The sequence below is a fragment of the Staurois parvus genome, unplaced genomic scaffold (genome assembly GCF_062004578.1).
Source record: "Staurois parvus isolate SC_StPar_1 unplaced genomic scaffold, SC_StPar_1.0 ptg000151l, whole genome shotgun sequence".
NCBI lineage: Eukaryota > Metazoa > Chordata > Amphibia > Anura > Ranidae > Staurois > Staurois parvus.
Window position 1 is genome coordinate 17,508,045 of NW_028317947.1, and position 20,925 is coordinate 17,528,969.

At 44.5% G+C, this 20,925-nt stretch overlaps 1 protein-coding gene across 1 annotated transcript; it reads right to left on the reverse strand.

Annotated features, from left to right (window-relative positions):
* Nucleotides 1-13,841: 13,841 nt before the first annotated feature.
* TMEM101 (transmembrane protein 101) lies at nt 13,842-20,248 on the reverse strand. The gene is made up of 4 exons (XM_089674547.1): nt 20,012-20,248; nt 17,227-17,407; nt 14,704-14,850; nt 13,842-14,313 (listed from the first exon to the last, which is right to left on the reverse strand). The coding sequence occupies exons 1-4, from the start codon at nt 20,140-20,142 to the stop codon at nt 14,005-14,007; spliced, it is 768 nt and encodes a 255-aa protein (XP_089530673.1). The 5' UTR covers nt 20,143-20,248; the 3' UTR covers nt 13,842-14,004.
* Between the last annotated feature and the right edge of the window lie 677 nt (nt 20,249-20,925).

The following is a 20,925-nucleotide window of genomic DNA, read 5'->3' on the forward strand; positions in this document are numbered from 1 at the left end:
TGAGATACACGTGCAAAAAAAAAAAAAAAAAAAAACTTTGCACAAAACCAGTAATAGGCCCCAAAAATGCTTTAAACTCACCAGGAATGCATAGAAAATCTAGAGGTTGTGGTGGGTTCCATGTCCTGCATATCTCCAGTAGAGATCTACAGCAATATGAGTTTTTAGAAAGTAGGCAACTCACCCAGGTATGGCAGGAAATTTAATTCGGCAGTTTTTTGGATAGTAAATCTCTTCCAACATGTGTATTATATCTACTGGCAGTATCCATGCTTCCATTGGTGCTGGTGTTGAGGTCTCCCAGTATTTTAGGATCAGACTCCTAGCTGCATTTAGAAGGCGGGATATCACTGATTTCCTATATTTGGGGATGGGTATGGCTGTATTGTTGAATAACAATAACTCCAGGTCCCATGGGAGAGTCTCGGTTGTGATCTTTTTAATAAACTGACAATATGCCCTCAAAAAGCTTTGAGAGCTACCAATAGGCAAGGAGCTTAAAGCCTGACTTCAGGTCTCCTTTTACTTTAAATACGTTGTAGCTCACTCAGGCCAAGCTGGCCCAAATGAACTTTGTTACTAATTGATGCGGCATCAGCTACATATAGTATACAGATCTGTGTTCCAACAACGGTATGGGAACTTCTCATCTTCTGCCCGAACAAAATTGAGTCAGGTTCGGTGCTTCTCAGCCATTCACGGGAAGCCTTACATTTCTATCAATGAATAAAAGGCTTCCTTTGACTAAGGTGGAGAGTCAGGTGGATGATGTCAAAATCTCCACTTCAGCCAATGAGAGGAAGCCTTGTTGAGTCAACTTGGCCAAAACAAACTATTTAAGCATTTAGCTGTCAATTCCACATGTGGACATTACTTCGAGTGGTCTCTATACAGAAAGTAACAGTAATATACCGGCTTTATGTTGTCTGCAGCTCGATGATATCCCAAAGAAGTGCCGGATACAGACTAAACTTCCATTTAGTCTACGTGGCACTGTATGTTACACTTCTTTATGTCACATTCTGATTATCCTCTGCAAGCCAGCTGAAATTTCATGTTGGGCTTGTCGGCTTAAATGTACCTATTCTCAGGGCGCTCTCGACTGCTCACATGATCTCCCTAGTGGTCAGCTTCAGGGGAGAGGAGAAATCGCAAAAAATGGCTGCAATGCCTGTGCATTGACATTCTCCATAGGCTTACTATAGGGCATCCATTGTCGGCTGAGCCTCCTCTCCCCTGAAGCCATAGCTGGGAGGCAATCACGTGACCCGACACTGTAATTAGGTAAGGAGATACATCGTCCTTTCGCAGGGTATTTAGATAAGGATTTAGAATGGGGGTGGGAGCAGGTTTAATAGCTTTGTTAGAATAGACTGGTCTTCTACTTTAACATTTTGCCATGGGATTATATACAAAGTAAGGCACAATGTCACAGACCCAACACTGTACCTCCCCACAGTTCCCCAATGGCAGCCAAGTACAGGCGTACCTCGGTTTACGAATTTAATTCATTCTGCGGGACTTTTCGTACTGTGAAAAATTCGTAAACCAAAACACGGTTTCCCACAGGAATGCATTGAAAACCAATTAATCCGTTTCGGAGGTCAGAAAAAAAGTCTTATCTGTTCAAAACTCTTTATAAAGTGTACTTTAAAGGCCTAAAAGGGACATGATTACAAAAATTCGTAAATGCATTTAAAACCAATTAATCTGTTCCGGAGGTCAGAAAACAGTTAAAAAAAAAAAAAAAAAAGGCTATTTTCTGTCCAAATAACTCTTTATAAAGTGCACTTTAAAGGCATAGTACTGTACAGGGACATGATTAAAAAAAATTTGTAAATGCATTGAAAACCAATAAATCCATTCGTATTGCGAAAAAAAATTGTAAACCGAGGCATTATTTTCAATGGATTTTAATTCGTAAAATTATGTTAACCGAGGCACGCCTGTATCCCTTTAGATATCAACAATACTTCAGGAACACACCAAAAGAAAAAAAAAAAAAAAAAAAAAAAAAAACAAACCACACAACATGACAGGTACTGACTGAATGCTATACAAATATGTTCACGTTTTCTCATGCTGTAGAATATAAAACCTGCCTAGCGGGGGTTACAATTTAAATACATTTTAGGCTGCTTGTATGTAATATCCAGAGACATTACTCACGTGTCAAACAGAAGACTGGCAGACATTGAACTTTCATGTGGATTTTATTTTTTTTTTTTAAACAAAAAAATTTTTAGCTTTCATAGAACCTGAAAATAAATATATTTCAAATAACAAAAGAAGAGAGATGTTAACAAAAATATTTTTTTTTCTCCAAAAGCAGTGAATCCCAGTCCTTAAAACCATAAAAAGAAGACCTAGAGAATAAATATAGCTAAACCATGTTTCTCTAAGCTGTGAGGAATTGCAAACTCACCGTGACCCAAACTAAATTGACGCGTGCTGCTCAAGGTTCCACCGGGTCCTTCTACGTAGCAATGGCTTGGAGTGCAAACAAGAACAGAGCTCATCGCAGCTCTAGACATCTAATGGAAAAGGGGAAAGTCCTGGAAGTTGCACATCTCTCCAAAACCCCATAAGGTGGTGTGCGGCAGCCTCAGCATGGGCTCCACAGGGCCACGCCTCAACGAGTTTCACTCTGCCCACGGAACCTAGTCAAGATTAAAGCGATTCTAAAGGCTTATTTAAATTTAAAAAAAAAAAAAAAAAACCATGTCTACACTTACCTGCTGTGTGCAGTGGTTTTGCACAGAGCATCCCAGATCCTCCTCTTCTAGGGTCCCCCGCCGGCACCTTCCACCTGTGGGGTCCCCCCACAGGAACTAAGTTTAATGTTTATATTGGATCTGGCCCCTTCCCCCTGTGGGGTCCCCACACAGCAAGCAGCTTTCTATGGGGGCACCCGCTGCTCCGTGTATCCATTCATAGTTACATAGTTAGTTTGGCTGAAAAAAGACAAAAGTCCATCCAGTTCAATCATAGAAAAAAAAAAAAAAGTTATAATCCTACACCCACAGTTGATCCAGAGAAAGGCGAAAAAAAAACAGCAAAGCATTCACACACGGAGCCACAGCCCCCCCCCCTTCTCATTGGCTCACTGGTTGTGATTGACAGCTGTCTCAGCCAATGAGAAGAGGGAATCGCAGGAATAGCCGAGACTGCAGTGCACACCGCAGGATCGAGGGGGGGGGCTTAGGTGAGCTGCACACAGAAGGTATGCAGGTAAAAAATCTTGAGCCTTTAGAACCACTTTCAGCTCCACGTGTGTGCGTGGCCTGGTTGGAGCCCGGGCTGAGGCTGTCATACACCTTCTTACAGAGGTGTGCGACTTCCAGGACTTTTCCATTAGGAACTGTAAATTCTCACCAAAAATCAGATATTACAGTATACCTACAATCACTTGTTAGCCAAAAATCTTCCACTGTGCACCCCTCTGACCCTAGTTTCACCTCATTAGTAAAGGCTTGACAGGCCTGACTTCAGAGCCAACCTCTACTTACCGAGTCCTGAACAGCACAACCGCCATTAAACTTAGGGAAGATCTAATCAACACTAAACCCTCCCCTACTAGTGCAAGAACTGCTGCGCCTCCCAGTTATATAGCATCAATAGACTGCCACTATGGGGGAGATTTACTAAAACTGGTGCAGCTGTGCATGGAAGCCAATCAGTTTCTGACGTCATCTTGTTCAATTAAGCTTTGACAATAAAACCTGGAAGCTGATTGGTTTCTGTGCACAGCTGCAAAAAGATTTTGCACCATGCGGTTTTAGTAAGTAACCCCCATGTATTTACTGGTGTTTTGGCTGGAGGTCCCTTTAAAGGACCACCTCTGCCTGAACTACGTTTAATATTTATATGACTAGTCTGAAGAACATGGCATGCATCTGGCACTTAGGAAACTTTAGCAGACATAAGTATTTAGGAAATTATAGCCGAGGTAAATGCAAAGCTTACCTTAAGGCCCCTTGCACACAGGGCCACTTAGGAGCAGTTTGACCCTCCCCGTGTTTTAGTGCATCCAGCAGGGACAGGTGCGGCATCCATCCCCACTACAGGCAATGTGTAAAAGTCTACGGCAGGCTGTGGCTGAACGTTGTACCGACATTTAGGGCCCTGTCTGTTCAGGGATGAAGGTCTGAAATGCAGAAGACCTGAGTTCCAGAACCCTTTCCCTGAACACACAGGGCCCTAAATGTTGGTACCACTCAGCCACAGCCTGCCATAGATTTTTACATGTTACCTGTCGCAGGGCTGGACGCTGGATATGTCCCTCCCCGGAACAATAAATACCCAGGAGGGATGCACAACTCCTAGATCGCCCTGTACGCAGGGGGCCTAAAATGTATGAAAACCCCAAAGCTGTGTCTTCGTATGTGTAGCATCACACCTCACTGTATACAATAACATTTCTGACCTGAAGATCCTGCCAGTAACAGCAATTCCTGTTGCAGGCTGACAAGTTAAGCTGCTGCCTTGTAGTTAGCAGCAATGTTGCCAGCCTGCTGTGTGCGTTCCTTTAGCTGGCTGTTGGAGCTGCCTGACACGTCTATTAGCTAGGCAGCTTAAGAGCCAATTGAAGTGGGCTTACATGGAAGGCTGGCGTTGCTGCTGGGCAGTAGCTGAACACGGTCAACCTGCTGTTACTGGCAGGATCTCCATGAAAGGAACTTTACAAAAAGCTCACAAAACCATTTAACTGCTTTCCTGCCACCCTATAGCGGTGGGGGGGGCGGGGCACGTGTCGGCCTACCCGCGCCGCTATTGGCGGCTAGGGATGTCAATCACCGGGTCCCGGCCAGTGATTCCCGGCTGGCACTTGGCGATCGCCAGGTAAAGCTGACAGGAAAGGGACATGAGTGTAAACAACACAGATCTCTCCCCTGTCAGCGTGGACATGCTGTTTTGTATCTCTCTGCACAGCAGAGAGATACAAAGCAGTATGCCTCCCTAGTAAGCACACAGTTAACCCTTTGATCGCCCCCAGTTAACCCTTTGATTGCTTTTTATTAGCACTGATCACTGTATTAATGTCATTGGGGATGTCAGTGGCAGTTAGTCAGTTCCCACCCAGTGTCAGAATGCCTGCAGCAGTCCCGTTATAAGTCGCTGATCGCCATCATTACCAGTAAAAGAAAAAAAAAATTGTGTGTGTATTAAAAGCTTTCACCAATTTACATGTACTGGGATTTTTTTTTTTTTTTTTTATTAGCAAAGACATGTAGCAGAATACATTTTGGTCTAACATTTATGAAGAAATAAGTTTTTTTTTTTTAATTTTATTGGATATGTTTTATAGCAAAAAGTAAAAAATATGGTTTTGTTTTTTTTCAAAATTGTCCGTCTATTTTTGTTTATAGCACAAAAAATAAAAAAAAACGTACAGGCGATCAAATATTACTGAAAGAAACCTCTGTTTGTGGTTAAAAAAAAAAAAAAAAAGACATAAATATCATTTGGGTGCAGCGTTGCATTACCACGCAATTGTCAGTTAAAGCAACGCAGCGCCGTATCACAAAAATAAAAAAAAAAGGCCTGGTCGGGAAGGGGGGTAAATCCTCTGGAGGGTAAGTGGTTAAAGAAAACTGTTTACAGAGAGGCATGATGCCAAACATAGTAAGAAACAGAATATATTCACCTTTAAGGGCTTCAAGAAAGTTGCTAGAGGTTTAATAAATGCCTTCAAAATGCTTGCTCTTCAGACTAGAACTTGCTAACGAATAATAAAAAGTAATGTATAGTTAGGCTTTGTTTATTAGTGGATGTAATGTGGGTAACCAGGCTGGTCCGATCCAGTACCGTGAATTTCCTCCACCAGTCTCCTCCTCTCTTTTCTCCTACAGATGCATGCCTTATTTTTGTATCTGCCCTCCAATTAGATAAGAATGGCTGGCAGCAAGGGTGCCAACAACAGAGAGGGACTAGACAGAACTGGATCTTCACTGAAAAAATAAATAAAACGTTTTCCACACAACCTGCTACCACTACAAGACATGCAAAAATAAATCAGATTTAAAAAACTCTCTCAGTTTATTCACAGTTTGTCTGCCTATATCTAAGTTTAAAAAAAAAAAAAGTCCTCCCTTGAAAACTGATTCCATGATACAGCCAATAAAGCAGCAAGAAGAACGGAAGCCCGAAATCTGTATTACAGAGACAGTTACCAAGAGACAACCTCTTTCCAGAGATAACTGTGCAAAATCCATTTACTGTATGCCTGGCAGTGGAATCAGGAGGACACAGCCTCTCAATGGTGGAGAAGGATCTGGGGGTTCTGGTAGATCACAAGCTTAATAATAACATGCAATGCCAAGCTGCGGGTTCTAAAGCGAGCAAAATCCTCTCTTGTATTAAAAGAGGTATAGATTCCAGAGAGAGATATCATTTCCCGGTACAAATCATTAATAATACCTCATCTGGAATATGCAGTTCAGTTTTGGGCACCAATTCACAAAAAGAACATTGGGGAACTGGAGAAAGTACAGAGAAGGGCAACCAAACTGATATGAGGCATGGAGGAGCTCAGCTATGAGGAAAGATTAGAGGAACTGAATGTATTCTCTCTTGAGAAGAGGAGATTAAGGGGGGATATGATCTCCGTGTATAATGCATAAGGGGGGGATATGATCTCCATGTATAATGCATAAGGGGGGGATATGATCTCCATGTATAATGCATAAGGGGGGGATATGATCTCCATGTATAATACATAAGGGGGGATATGATCACCATGTATAATACATAAGGGGGAGGGATATGATCACCATGTATAATACATAAGGGGGAGGGATATGATCTCCATGTATAATACATAAGGGGGAGGGATATGATCTCCATGTATAATACATAAGGGGGGATATGATCTCCATGTATAATACATAAGGGGGGATATGATCACCATGTATAATACATAAGGGGGAGGGATATGATCTCCATGTATAATACATAAGGGGGGATATGATCTCCATGTATAATACATAAGGGGGGATATGATCTCCATGTATAATACATAAGGGGGGATATGATCTCCATGTATAATACATAAGGGGGGATATGATCTCCATGTATAATACATAAGGGGGGATATGATCTCCATGTATAATACATAAGGGGGGATATGATCTCCATGTATAATACATAAGGGGGGATATGATCACCATGTATAATACATAAGGGGGGATATGATCTCCATGTATAATACATAAGGGGGGATATGATCTCCATGTATAATACATAAGGGGGGATATGATCTCCATGTATAATACATAAGGGGGGATATGATCTCCATGTATAATACATAAGGGGGATATGATCTCCATGTATAATACATAAGGGGGAGGGATATGATCTCCATGTATAATACATAAGGGGGAGGGATACGATCTCCATGTATAATACATAAGGGGGAGGGATATGATCTCCATGTATAATACATAAGGGGGAGGGATATGATCCCTATGTATAATACATAAGGGGGAGGGATATGATCCCTATGTATAATACATAAGGGGGAGGGATATGATCTCCATGTATAATACATAAGGGGGGATATGATCTCCATGTATAATACATAAGGGGGGATATGATCTCTATGTATAATACATAAGGGGGAGGGATATGATCTCCATGTATAATACATAAGGGGGAGGGATATGATCTCCATGTATAATACATAAGGGGGGATATGATCTCCATGTATAATACATAAGGGGGGATATGATCTCCATGTATAATACATAAGGGGGGATATGATCTCCATGTATAATATATAAGGGGGGATATGATCTCCATATATAATACATAAGGGGGGATATGATCTCCATGTATAATACATAAGGGGGGATATGATCACTATGTATAATACATAAGGGGGATATGATCTCCATGTATAATACATAAGGGGGATATGATCACCATGTATAATACATAAGGGGGGATACGATCTCCATGTATAATACATAAGGGGGGATACGATCTCCATGTATAATACATAAGGGGGGATACGATCTCCATGTATAATACATAAGGGGGGATACGATCTCCATGTATAATACATAAGGGGGGATACGATCTCCATGTATAATACATAAGGGGGATACGAACTGCATGTATAATACATAAGGGGGGATACGATCTCCATGTATAATACATAAGGGGGGATACGATCTCCATGTATAATACATAAGGGGGGATACGATCTCCATGTATAATACATAAGGGGGGATATGATCTCCATGTATAATACATAAGGGGGAGGGATATGATCTCCATGTATAATACATAAGGGGGGATATGATCTCCATGTATAATACATAAGGGGGGATATGATCTCTATGTATAATACATAAGGGGGAGGGATATGATCTCCATGTATAATACATAAGGGGGAGGGATATGATCTCCATGTATAATACATAAGGGGGGATATGATCTCCATGTATAATACATAAGGGGGGATATGATCTCCATGTATAATACATAAGGGGGGATATGATCTCCATGTATAATATATAAGGGGGGATATGATCTCCATATATAATACATAAGGGGGGATATGATCTCCATGTATAATACATAAGGGGGGATATGATCACTATGTATAATACATAAGGGGGATATGATCTCCATGTATAATACATAAGGGGGATATGATCACCATGTATAATACATAAGGGGGGATACGATCTCCATGTATAATACATAAGGGGGGATACGATCTCCATGTATAATACATAAGGGGGGATACGATCTCCATGTATAATACATAAGGGGGGATACGATCTCCATGTATAATACATAAGGGGGGATACGATCTCCATGTATAATACATAAGGGGGATACGAAATGCATGTATAATACATAAGGGGGGATACGATCTCCATGTATAATACATAAGGGGGGATACGATCTCCATGTATAATACATAAGGGGGGATACGATCTCCATGTATAATACATAAGGGGGGATACGATCTCCATGTATAATACATAAGGGGGGATATGATCTCCATGTATAATACATAAGGGGGGATACGATCACCATGTATAATACATAAGGGGGGATACGATCTCCATGTATAATACATAAGGGGGATATGATCTCCATGTATAATACATAAGGGGGATATGATCTCCATGTTTAATACATAAGGGGGGATATGATCTCCATGTATAATACATAAGGGGGGATACGATCTCCATGTATAATACATAAGGGGGGATACGATCTCCATGTATAATACATAAGGGGGGATACGATCTCCATGTATAATACATAAGGGGGATACGAACTGCATGTATAATACATAAGGGGGGATACGATCACCATGTATAATACATAAGGGGGGATATGATCTCCATGTATAATACATAAGGGGGGATATGATCTCCATGTATAATACATAAGGGGGGATATGATCTCCATGTATAATACATAAGGGGGGATATGATCTCCATGTATAATACATAAGGGGGGATATGATCTCCATGTATAATACATAAGGGGGGATATGATCTCTATGTATAATACATAAGGGGGGATATGATCTCCATGTATAAATACATCAGTGGTTCATATAGTGAACTCGGTGTAGAGTTATTCATCCTGAGGTCATCACAGAGGACAAGGGGGCACTCTTCACATCTGGAGGAAAAGAAATTTAATCTCCAAATATGGAAAGGTTTCTTCACAGTGAGAGCTGTAAAAATGTGGAATAGACTCCCTCAAGAGTTGGTTCTGGTCAGCTCAGTGAGTTGCTTTAAAAAAGTCCTGGATTCTTTCTTGGATACACAGAATAAAACTGGATATAACATTTTATAGGTAAAGTTGATCCAGGGAATATCCGATTGCCTCTCGGTGGATCAGAAAGGCATTTTTTTCCCTGCAGGAGCAAATTGGTTTTTATCACCTTCCTCTGGATCAACTGTGGGTGTAGGATTATAACTTTTTTTTTTTTTTTTTTTATGTCTGAACTGGATGGACTTTTGTCTTTTTTCAGCCGGCCTATGTAACCATCTTGGGTCACTCTTGTAGAGCTTTGTTCTGTACACAGTTCTACTGCTTGTATAGGCGATAACGGGACTTTACTAGAACAAGATAAATTAAACACATTGAATGCTAATAAATATTAATTTCTATTTTACCTTCCCTTTCATAATGGTTTTACCCTTTTTTAGTTTCTTTCAACCAGAGAATGCTGTGACATAATTGTGCCAGGATAAAAAAAATCAGGAACAAACGTTTGGCACCCTGGAAATGAACAGATTTGTAACTCTACAAGTGAAAAAGCAGCTTGATGATAAGGCACATCATGTCAACTACATAGACTAAAACATATACAAGCTAGACTCTGGGCACGGGTGTCAAACTGGCGGCCCTCCAGCTGTTGCCAAACTACAAGTCCCATGAGGCATTGCAAGATTGACAGTTACAAGCGTGACTCTGAAAGGCAGAGGCATGATGGGACTTGTAGTTTCACAATACCTGGCGGGCCGCCAGTTTGACACCCCTGAATGGGCTCTGCTGCCCCAAAAGGTGATATTGCAGAAATGCAATAAAGACTGATTTTCAGTTGTCCATGGACAGTATGCGCTGCACAGCTCCTCTAGACTGAGGACATTAATATATAGTTTCATACAGGAATCTTCATTAAGGCTAGGATCACACTGATGTGGTGCGAATCTGATGCAATTTCACAGTGCGATTTCTGTGATTCTAATGTGAATTAATGCGATTTCTGACGAGATTTGGCATAGTTAGAGATAAAATTCACACCGGACCCGCGCTAAGCTCGCAGCGGACCTTTTTTTTTTTTAACTGGATCAGAATCACCGCATAGATGTGAACGTCTTTCATAGCAAACAATGTTTTCTCAGATGACATGCGAATCTATGCCTCTCGGATCTAATCCGCATAGAATTTTCATCAGTGTGAACCGGGACTTAAGAGGTGTCAATATAAAAAAACCAAGCAGATTTCGCACAGGTTTATCAGCCAGTAAACAAGCTATACCATTGGTGGCTCATGGCATGATTAATCCCCAACTGGACTTTCAGTTAAAATTGCATTCCAGGTGTGTAGCAAAACAAGCGTGAAACCTTTTAGTTTGTTTTACTTAGAAGTTAGCGGAGAATAAAAGCCTGTCCCCCTGCCAGCATGGGGTAAAGATGGACTCTTGCTCTCTGTGTAGAAGCAGTGGTCTTTCTGCAGAGGTCCAACATGCCTCCTGCTGAGTCAAACCTACAGATCTGCAATCAGCCCAGCTCATGTTCCCTGATGACTGGAGAGTGCTATATAGTCCTGGCTTAGCAGGGGTTTCGTCAGACCTCTGCAGAGAGACCACTGCTTCCACACAGAACATGCGTCCCTCTTTACACCTTGCTGGCAGGGGACAGGCTTCTCTTTTCACTTAGACTGCGTTTGCTTTGAGCACCTTTCATTCTGGTGCATCTGAAATATTTAGCGAATTTAAAATGAATGTCCAATCAGGAAGGAAACCTTCCAAGAAAACATGGAGGCTGCTATCGCTCGCTCCCTATTTGTCTGTAACTCTGGCCCTCTTGCATTAACACTTAGGGTCACTGACCGTGGGCAATTATGCACATGAGGTTTAGTGACTTTAAGTGGATGAAAAGCACAAGGCCAAATATTCCGAAAAAAAAGTTCTCTTCCCGCTTCTTCCACCTAAAAAAGGATCTGTGTACCTACCCATTTTTAATACACTGTGGCCCAATCATGTGATTCTGCAGCTCCAGTTTCCCTGTTTCAGTGAGCAGCTGCTGCAGGAGACACAAGGGAGCGGCAACGATGGCTGGGCCACGGGTGATGTCAGTAGTGCATTTAGATTTTTTGCTGCCCTAGGCAACACAAAAATCAGACGCCCCCCCTTCCTGGCGGAGAGAGACTGACACCGACCAACACCAGACCCCCTACCCTGGAGAGAGCCCGACAGTGACCACCAACAACACCCCTACCCAAGAGAGCCTTCCACTAACACACCGCCCCCCCCAGGTAACAGAGAGAAAGTCACTCACCTTCACAGCTCCGGACATCCCCAGGAATGGGAGTAGGGCTCTGCGTACACCATCAAACAGCCCTGTCCCTTCTTCCCTCAAAAACGCCGCCCTAGGCAAATGCCTTGTTTGCCTTCTGGTAAATACGCCCCTGGGTGATGTCACAGCTCCTAGAATTCACAGCCTTTCCCAAGTACTCCTTTACACAGGGAAGCCAGAGCTGCAGGATTACGTGACCAAATTGAATTTATAAAAAAAAAATGGTAAGCATACGAGGCACGCATCATAGGTAGGGGGAGGGGGAAAGGAATGTTTTTAAGAATATTAAATGTTTAGCTTTTCCTACCACTTTAACTGCAAACATGTTCCCGGTCAGTGATTACAAATAATAAAGTCGGAGAGCCATCATTCTCTGGGAGAGGTCAGCCATGGCAGCCTCATATTTCACGTATGGATTAAAGAATGACCGTAACAGCAAACCTGATATTGTAAGAAAGATATAAAGCAATAACTTTGTAAACATAGTTCCATTATGCCTGCACAGGTTTTTTTTTTCTATCCAGCACCCTATAGGGGGAAATGCTTCCTGCTTCATCAGTCCTTCAACAAGTGACCAAACCACATTCATATAGAACACCCCTTTAAGTCTTCAGCATAATCAACAAAAAACATGCACATCGGTAAAGTAGGCTCTAACGTCTTATAAATGCCTTTAAACGCAAGGTCCACACTATCCCATCTAGTAAAACGCAGCGTACGGGCGAATGTTCGTGTCGACTCCAGCAGGTAGCAGTGCGATACACGTTTCAGCGCAACACACGGCTTTCTTGTTTATTTCTTTTTCAACTTTATTTGAAGTGTCACATAATGACACTTCATCCTTGTCGTTGCACTGCTGCTTGGTGGCATTCGGTTCCATCTAGTGCGCTGCACAAGCTGCATTTTTATGCACCATCAATCACACTTGTTTTCTGGTGTGAATAGGGCACTCAGAAAACGAAATTGTGACCTGCGTTTATCCAGTGCAGAAAACACAGGCCACCGCAGACCATGGGAACTAGCCCAAAAAAAAAAGGCAGTGTTCTCAACTCCACCCACCGGAACCATTGCGAGGGCAAATCACGGTTTCTGCTACAGTCTTTGCGATGTAAGGTAAATGAACATTCCAATGGCAAAAATGGGTCAGTGGTGCTGGGAACTCAGGCGTGGAGACCTTCCACCAAGGTACCCAAGACATTTAAGAAGCTACTGGTCTGGAACCACTCAAAACTGGCATTGCTCAGAGCGGAGGAAGATTTCCCCTAAAAGAAGAAAAATCAGCACAAGGAAAACATACTATCTGTACATTGTGTCCCTTGTGCTGATTTTTAATAAATAGAAAAAGACTCAAAACTTTCCAGGAGATCTGCATACAACAGAGCACTGAACTGTGTTTGGTTTGATGCTCAGTGCTTTGTTCATTCATGTCTTTTATGAACATGAGTCGTGTGTATACAGCACAGCTCAAAGTTCCACCATTGTGCAGTCTGTATCTGCCAAAATGGACTAATCTTCATAGAAGACTGCCTGTGTATGTGAGATATCCTGTACATGCAGACCCACAGTAGGGCACCTGCCATCAATATGTGTTTTTTCACTCGCTCTGCCTATGTCCATTGGAGGGTAACGCCTTTCAGTACTGCAGCGCTTCCACTCACTCACATGAACAATAAAGACAAAATATAAAAAAAACACTCCTAGACCCAGCATAGTAGAAATATGGAATGTAAAGAAAATGGTGCATCCCTCATGCCATCAGTACACAGAGTAGAGAATTCTGGGTGATATGAACAATGATTTATGGGACCTGTTTCACAGATATGGAGCCATTCCAATGAAAGGTTTAACAATGCTCCCATGAAAGTCTGAGGACAATTTAAAGAACTTGAGACCGTTGTGCACCATTGCTTTGCTTCTGGATTATGAACAATGAACAGATTTGTTCTCAACCGTCTGTAGCCAATATGACAGCAGCTCCAAAAATGCCAACATTCTGTCCGATCATTCGCATCTGGTTCCAGAATTCAACCCGACGGTTAGTGTGCCAGAAGCCAATGTTTCCATCTACGAAGAGCAGAGAGAAGGGGAGCAGGACAGCAAGTACCTGAGCAGAGAACCTTACGTAGTAGCCGGACAGGAAGGACAGCGCCAACACTCCATACAGGACAAAAATGATCTGCAGGACCGGTTCCCCTCCTGGGAGGAAGTCCAGATAGGACTGGCGATCCTCCTTACTGTGCTGTAGCGTGTATGCCTAGTAGAGACAATAGAGATCTTTTTTAATAATTCTATCCTTCTGTCACCACCAAGCATCATTCCAATGCTAGTTACACAATTGCTGCAGAACATACCTTGACTTTTGTATGCCAACACTCCCCCCCCCCCCAATGTTCCCCTGCACCCTTGTCCCCTCCAAATACCCTCTGCAACCACAGAATTAGAGAACCACAGGTACCTTCTCCTGCTCCTATGGCAATGTCCAGTCCTATGAATAGATGTTCAGGCATGGATCATTGCATTGTGACATACAGAAAGATACAGCTGACATAAAATCACTATCTGTAAAAAAGGCTTAAAAAAGTATTCATCCACCTTGATCCTGACAGACGTGCTCACAGTAAATATCATGAAGCAGTCTACATACCAGACAGATGAGGTAGATGCCCAGGAAGATCTGTCCTGTGGACTGCAGTGATCGGCTACGAGGCTTCTGCCTGTAAATTTCTCCAGCTCCGCTGGCCAGGATGAGGAATCCCCCAATGACAGCAATGATTCGAGAGTACATTCGTACCTGAGTAACATGGAGGAGTGGAAACTGTTAAATCTGCCCTTTGAGAGCCCAACCATTAGGAAATACTTTCTTATGCTGGATAAAGTGGAAGTGTTTAAACTCTAGAGTTTTTATTGCTGTCTCTGTACCCTTTACACTCCTCTCCTGCACATGATACCCGCTGTCATACCTTCAGGCTCTTCTACTGAACATACTGCCCACCATCATACCCTCTGCACCCCTTCTCCTGCACATACTACCTGCCATCAAACCTTCTGTTCTCCTCTCATGACTACTGTATATTGCCCACTGTTATACCCTTCAAGCTCCTCTCCTATATCCACTGCTCTCTGTTACACCCTCCACACTCGCACATGATACCCGCTGTCATACCTTCAGAGCTCCTCTACTGCACATACTGCCCACCATCAAACCCTCTGCACCCCTTCTCCTGCACATACTACCTGCCATCAAACCAGTTCTCCTCTCATGACTACTGTATATTGCCCGCTGTTATACCCTTCACACTCCTCTCTTGTATCCACTGTTCTGTTACACCCTCCACACTCGCACATGATACCCACTGTCATACCTTCAGCGCTCTTCTACTGCACATACTGCCCACCATCATACCCTCTGCACCCCTTCTTCTGCACATACTGCCTGCCATCAAACCTTCTGTTCTCCTCCCATGACTACTGTATATTGCCCACTGTTATACCCTTCTCACTCCTCTCCTTTATCCACTGTTCTGTTACACCCTCCACACTCGCACATGATACCCACTGTCATACCTTCAGCGCTCTTCTACTGCACATACTGCCCACCATCATACCCTCTGCACCCCTTCTTCTGCACATACTACCTGCCATCAAACCAGTTCTCCTCTCATGACTTCTGTATATTGCCCGCTGTTATACCCTTCACACTCCTCTCCTGTATCCACTACTCTGTTACACTCTCCTGCACATGATACCAGCTGTCATACCTTTAGCACATCCTGAATTTCGGTTTCGGCACCAGAATTTTCATTTCGGCACACCACTAAAGTTTACCCCAAAACATGTTTCTCCTGTTTTTGTGCAGTTAAAAAAAGACTTGATCCCTTATAACCCTGGTGTACTTATGACATGCTATAAATTTTGTAACCGGCCAGTACTCAGTATACCTATGATGCCTCCAGTACAGGGTGCAACCACCTCTGAGAATATCATAATAGAATGAAACCTGAACTGAGAAAACTATAGGAGATGAGATTATTGACCACCTGCTAAAAATACTCGTTGCCTGGACATCTCTGGCTCCAATACTTTCTCAGTCACCGAACCCATTAGAAACCTGCAGATTAGAAGTGTGGAAGGGAAATCTTTTTAGGGTACATGCACACAGCTACAAGAGGGCCATGCGGTGTGCAATTAAGTGCAGTGCACAGCCGCCGGTCAAAATAAATGACAGGCTGTACGTCGGTCTATGCACATCTGAGCAGTACTTGCGTATAGACAGTCTGCGTTCAGGGCAGTGCACACATCCCTGCATGCAAGTACCACTCAGATGTTAGTACATCGGAGTGCAGCGGCTGCATTTTTTGGCCTATCATTGATCCACAAGGGTTGTACACTGCACTGTGACTCGTGGGTGGACAGATATGCCTGATTATATACTGCATGACCCACTTGCATCTGTGTGCATGTACCCTAATAAACATGACATATGGACAGCACCCGAGCCATCAAGATGGCAAGAGTGACGCAACTTGCCAAAAAACACCCCAAGTTGATCACTTTGGCCATCACATTAGACCAGGGCTCAAAATTTCAAGTCCTGAGCTACTAGCCAGGCCTTAGAGTTACTCGCCACCAACAAACACACACAAACAGAGACAACTGTACATACACATACACACACAGAAACATGTACACACACGCACAGAGACACATGTACACACACAGGCATGTACAGACACTCATACACACAGATACATGTACATACACACGCACAGACACATGTACATACATACACACATGTACATACACACAGACACATGTACAGATACACAAATGTACATACACACAGACACATGTACAATTGTACATGCGCACACACACTGCCACCCCCCCCCCCCATAAAAAGTTGCAGTACTTCGTTGTTCACTCACAGATCCGGGTACTGCACTCTAGGGGGAGGCAGAGAGCACATCACACACTCCTTGCTTTGCTTTCACTGCACTCAGCTATTGAGCAGTTTGACGGCACCCAGTGCCAATGACAGATCCGGCCTGAGCTCCAAGCCTGCTCAGCAAGATGGCCCCGGGGGACACACTTGCCCCCACCATAATTTCCACTCGCCACTGGCGAGCAGGCGGGTGGAAATTTCAAGCCCTGCATTAGACATTCTCACCTTCAGCCACTCGCCGTAGTGGACATGACCTCCTATGTGGGCTGCGTAGGTGCTTACAGCCAGCTGCAAGGCAGAACCCAGGGCAAACCAGCGGCGCTTTACACCAAAGGACATAAAGCTGGCACACAGCACTGCCACTCCCAGATCGAAGTACAGATAAGGCACGGGGATGTCCGGTTTCCTAAGATAACAGAAGAATAAAATGATCACTCATGTGAGGACAGTTATAGATGTACAGGACACAATGACAGAATCTGAAGCAGATGTGCATGGTAGCCAATCAGCTTCTAGTTTACATTCTCAAAGCTTAACTGAACAAGCCAAAGACAGAAGCTGATTGGTTGCCGTGCAAAGTTGCTCGATCGCCGTACACAGCTGCTCCAGATTCTGCCTGCCCCCAGTTTTAGTAAATTTGCCTTGAACAATTTCACTTACTAATAGTTATGGCGGCAGCACGTGTATCACTATAATCGTTCAGTCTGACCAATCTGATCAAATTGAATAGAGAAATAAAAAAAAATCTAATCAATGCCCCTTTAATCAGTGCACTGAGTTACTAGGTGATTTCGGCTTTGCCAGGTCAATCAGCTGTGGAGGAATATTCTCACTCCCTTCTGACTGATCAGAAAAAAAAAATCTCCTTTTGTATCAGAGAACCAATCATAATGCAGATCAAATAAACAATCATAATAGTTCGTTTAGATTGACGCGTGATTGAGCACATTTTTTCTTCGACATTTAAAGTGCAGAACAGTAACGTGCGTCTTTTGCAGTTCGATTGTTTGAGATCAATTGTTCCTGCTGCCACTGGCAATGTCTAACAGAATACCTGAACAGTGGCTACTTCTGATTGGTTACAGCTGCTGCTTGTATAGAATGTGTTAATGAGAACAAGAAAAGCAGTAAAATAGATCCCCTGCAGCCAGCAACAAGAGATCCCTACTTCCCCAGCAACAAAATACCCACCAGCAACAACAGATCTCCAAGCAGCCGGCATCAATACACCCTCCTCTAGACAGTAGATCCCTACCGGCAACAATAAACCCCCTCAGCAACAAGAGATCCCCATTTCCCCAGCAACAAAATACCCGCCAGCAACAACAGATCTCCCAGCATCAATACACCCTCCTCTAGACAGTAGATCCCTACCAGCAACAATAAACACCCTCAGCAACAAGAGATCCCCACTTCCCCAGCAACACAATACCCACCAGCAACAACAGATCTCCCAGCAGTCAGCATCAATACACCCTCCTCTAGACAGTAGATTCCTACCAGCAACAATTGACCCCCTGCCAGGAACAACAGATTCTCTCCAGTGGAAACAGATCTTACAGCAGTCAGCATCAATAGACCCTCCAGCAGCCAACAATAAATCCCTCCCTCAACAGTAAATCTCCCAGCAACAACAGATCTCCCAACAGCAAACATCAATATAGCCCCCTCACAGCAACAATAGATCCTCAGCAGCAGCAGACCCCTATCCGCAGTCAGCATTGCAGCAGCACCCAGTGGCCAACAAGAGACCCCTCCATCAACAGTAGATCCATGCCAGCAGCAATTGACCCCCCCCCCCATTCCTCAGCAACAATAGATCCCTCCCAGCCACAACAGATCTTCCCGCACCAAGCATCTGTAGTCCCTCCAGCAGCTAGCAAAAAAAGACCCCACCCTCAACAGTAGATCCCTCCCAGCAACAATAGACACACACCCCAGCAGCCAGTATCAATGCAAACTTCAGCATCTAACAACAATAGACCTTCTTCTAGACCAGGTGTCTTCAAACTTTCTAAACAAAAGGGTCAGTTTATTGTCGCTGGAAGGTACAGCGGCCCAGGGCCGGGCTCGCTGGAACGAACAGGGCCCCCAGCTCCGGGCTCGCTGGAACGAACAGCGCCGGGCTCGCTGGAACGAACAGCGCCCCCCAGCGCCGGGCTCGCTGGAACGAACAGCGCCCCCCAGCGCCGGGCTCGCTGGAACGAACAGCACCCCCCAGCGCCGGGCTCGCTGGAACGAACAGCGCCCCCCAGCGCCGGGCTCGCTGGAACGAACAGCGCCCCCCAGCGCCGGGCTCGCTGGAACGAACAGCGCCCCCAGCGCCGGGCTCGCTGGAACGAACAGCGCCCCCAGCACCGGGCTCGCTGGAACGGACAGCGCCCCAGCGTCGGGATCACGCAACACCCCTACCCATGACATACATTCAGTGCTGGAACTGCGTTCAAGTTTTAAAAAAAGCCCAGATGAAACTAGGTAATATAAGAATGTACCTAACCCATCCAATCAGACTACATACATGTCGCTAGATCTAGAGCAGATTGTGTAATCGGTTTGTAATTTGGGCACACGGTGGGGGCAGTAAAAGTAGGCGGCTGATCCACCATTTCCCCCCCCCTTCCTGACCAGCTACTCCAGCAAGGTAGGCGCAGTAGTACCGCTGCTGAACCCAATAAAGCGCATGGAGGCGCCCCACAACCACATGTAACGCAGATGGTGGCGGCACAGTGGCCTGGCATTCTGGGGGTTAAACCATTGCCAACGCATCGCCTGTCAAATGCCTCCGAAAAACAAGTCCCTAGTTACTAGTAGCCAATCACATTCCTTGCAAACCATCACCAGGCAAAGTGTTGCGACCACCGCCATCCCAGTGGAAGCAGTGGATAGCGCCCCCCCCCCTCCTATCTCCTCAATGAGACCTCTGCGCCCCCTGTGGCGCTCACATATACCGGTGCAGCAGCTGAGGGTCCCTGGAAATGAATGGGGGGTCAGTCATGTACACACTGGGTACCTCTTAGCCTCTGCTCGCTCTGCATACAGCATAAGCTGGCTGAAACAAAACCAGAACGGGCACCGGGTCAGCAGGAGCACCCCAAACCGGGTCACCAGCTGCAGAAGTTTCCTCCGTCCATTGGCCTCCATTATCGATATACTGACACCCAGGCCAGCTCCCCACTTCCGCCAGGACAACTCACTTCCGCCGACCACAGCACAGGCTCTGCCGGGGACGAGTAAGCCATCCAAGCCATAGAGTTCCGCCAGCTATGAGGAGAGACATTTCTGCCTTGTTCAAGGGGCCGGGCTCAGTTTCGCCGACTCAGGTGACCTCTAGTGGCCAGTGTTCATATTGACACAATGACTCAATATACAAAGTCTAATGACCTCTAGTGGCCAATGTTCATATTGACACAATGACTAAATATACAAAGTCTGGTGACCTCTAGTGGCCAGTGTTCATATTGACACAACGACTCAATATACAAAGTCTAATGACCTCTAGTGGCCAGTGTTCATATTGACACAATGACTCAATATACAAAGTCTGGTGACCTCTAGTGTCTTCCCCCCAGCCCGGCCACCACCCCCCATTGACTTCTCCATCATATCCAACAACGCCACCATCAAACCCGCCCCGCGGGCCAGGGTACTTGGTGTCATTCTGGACTCCAACCTATCCTTCCAGCCCCAAGTCCAATCTTTAACAAGCTCGTGCAGACTCCACCTCCGCAACATCGCCAAAATCTGCACGTTCCTAACCCCAGAAACCACTAAACAGCTCATCCACTCCCTCATCATATCACGACTCGACTACTGCAACTCCCTCCTCACTGGCCTGCCTCGCCGCTGGCTATCCCCGCTTCAGTCCATCCTGAATACGGCTGCCAGACTCATTCACCTTTCCAACCGCTCCATCTCCGCCACCCC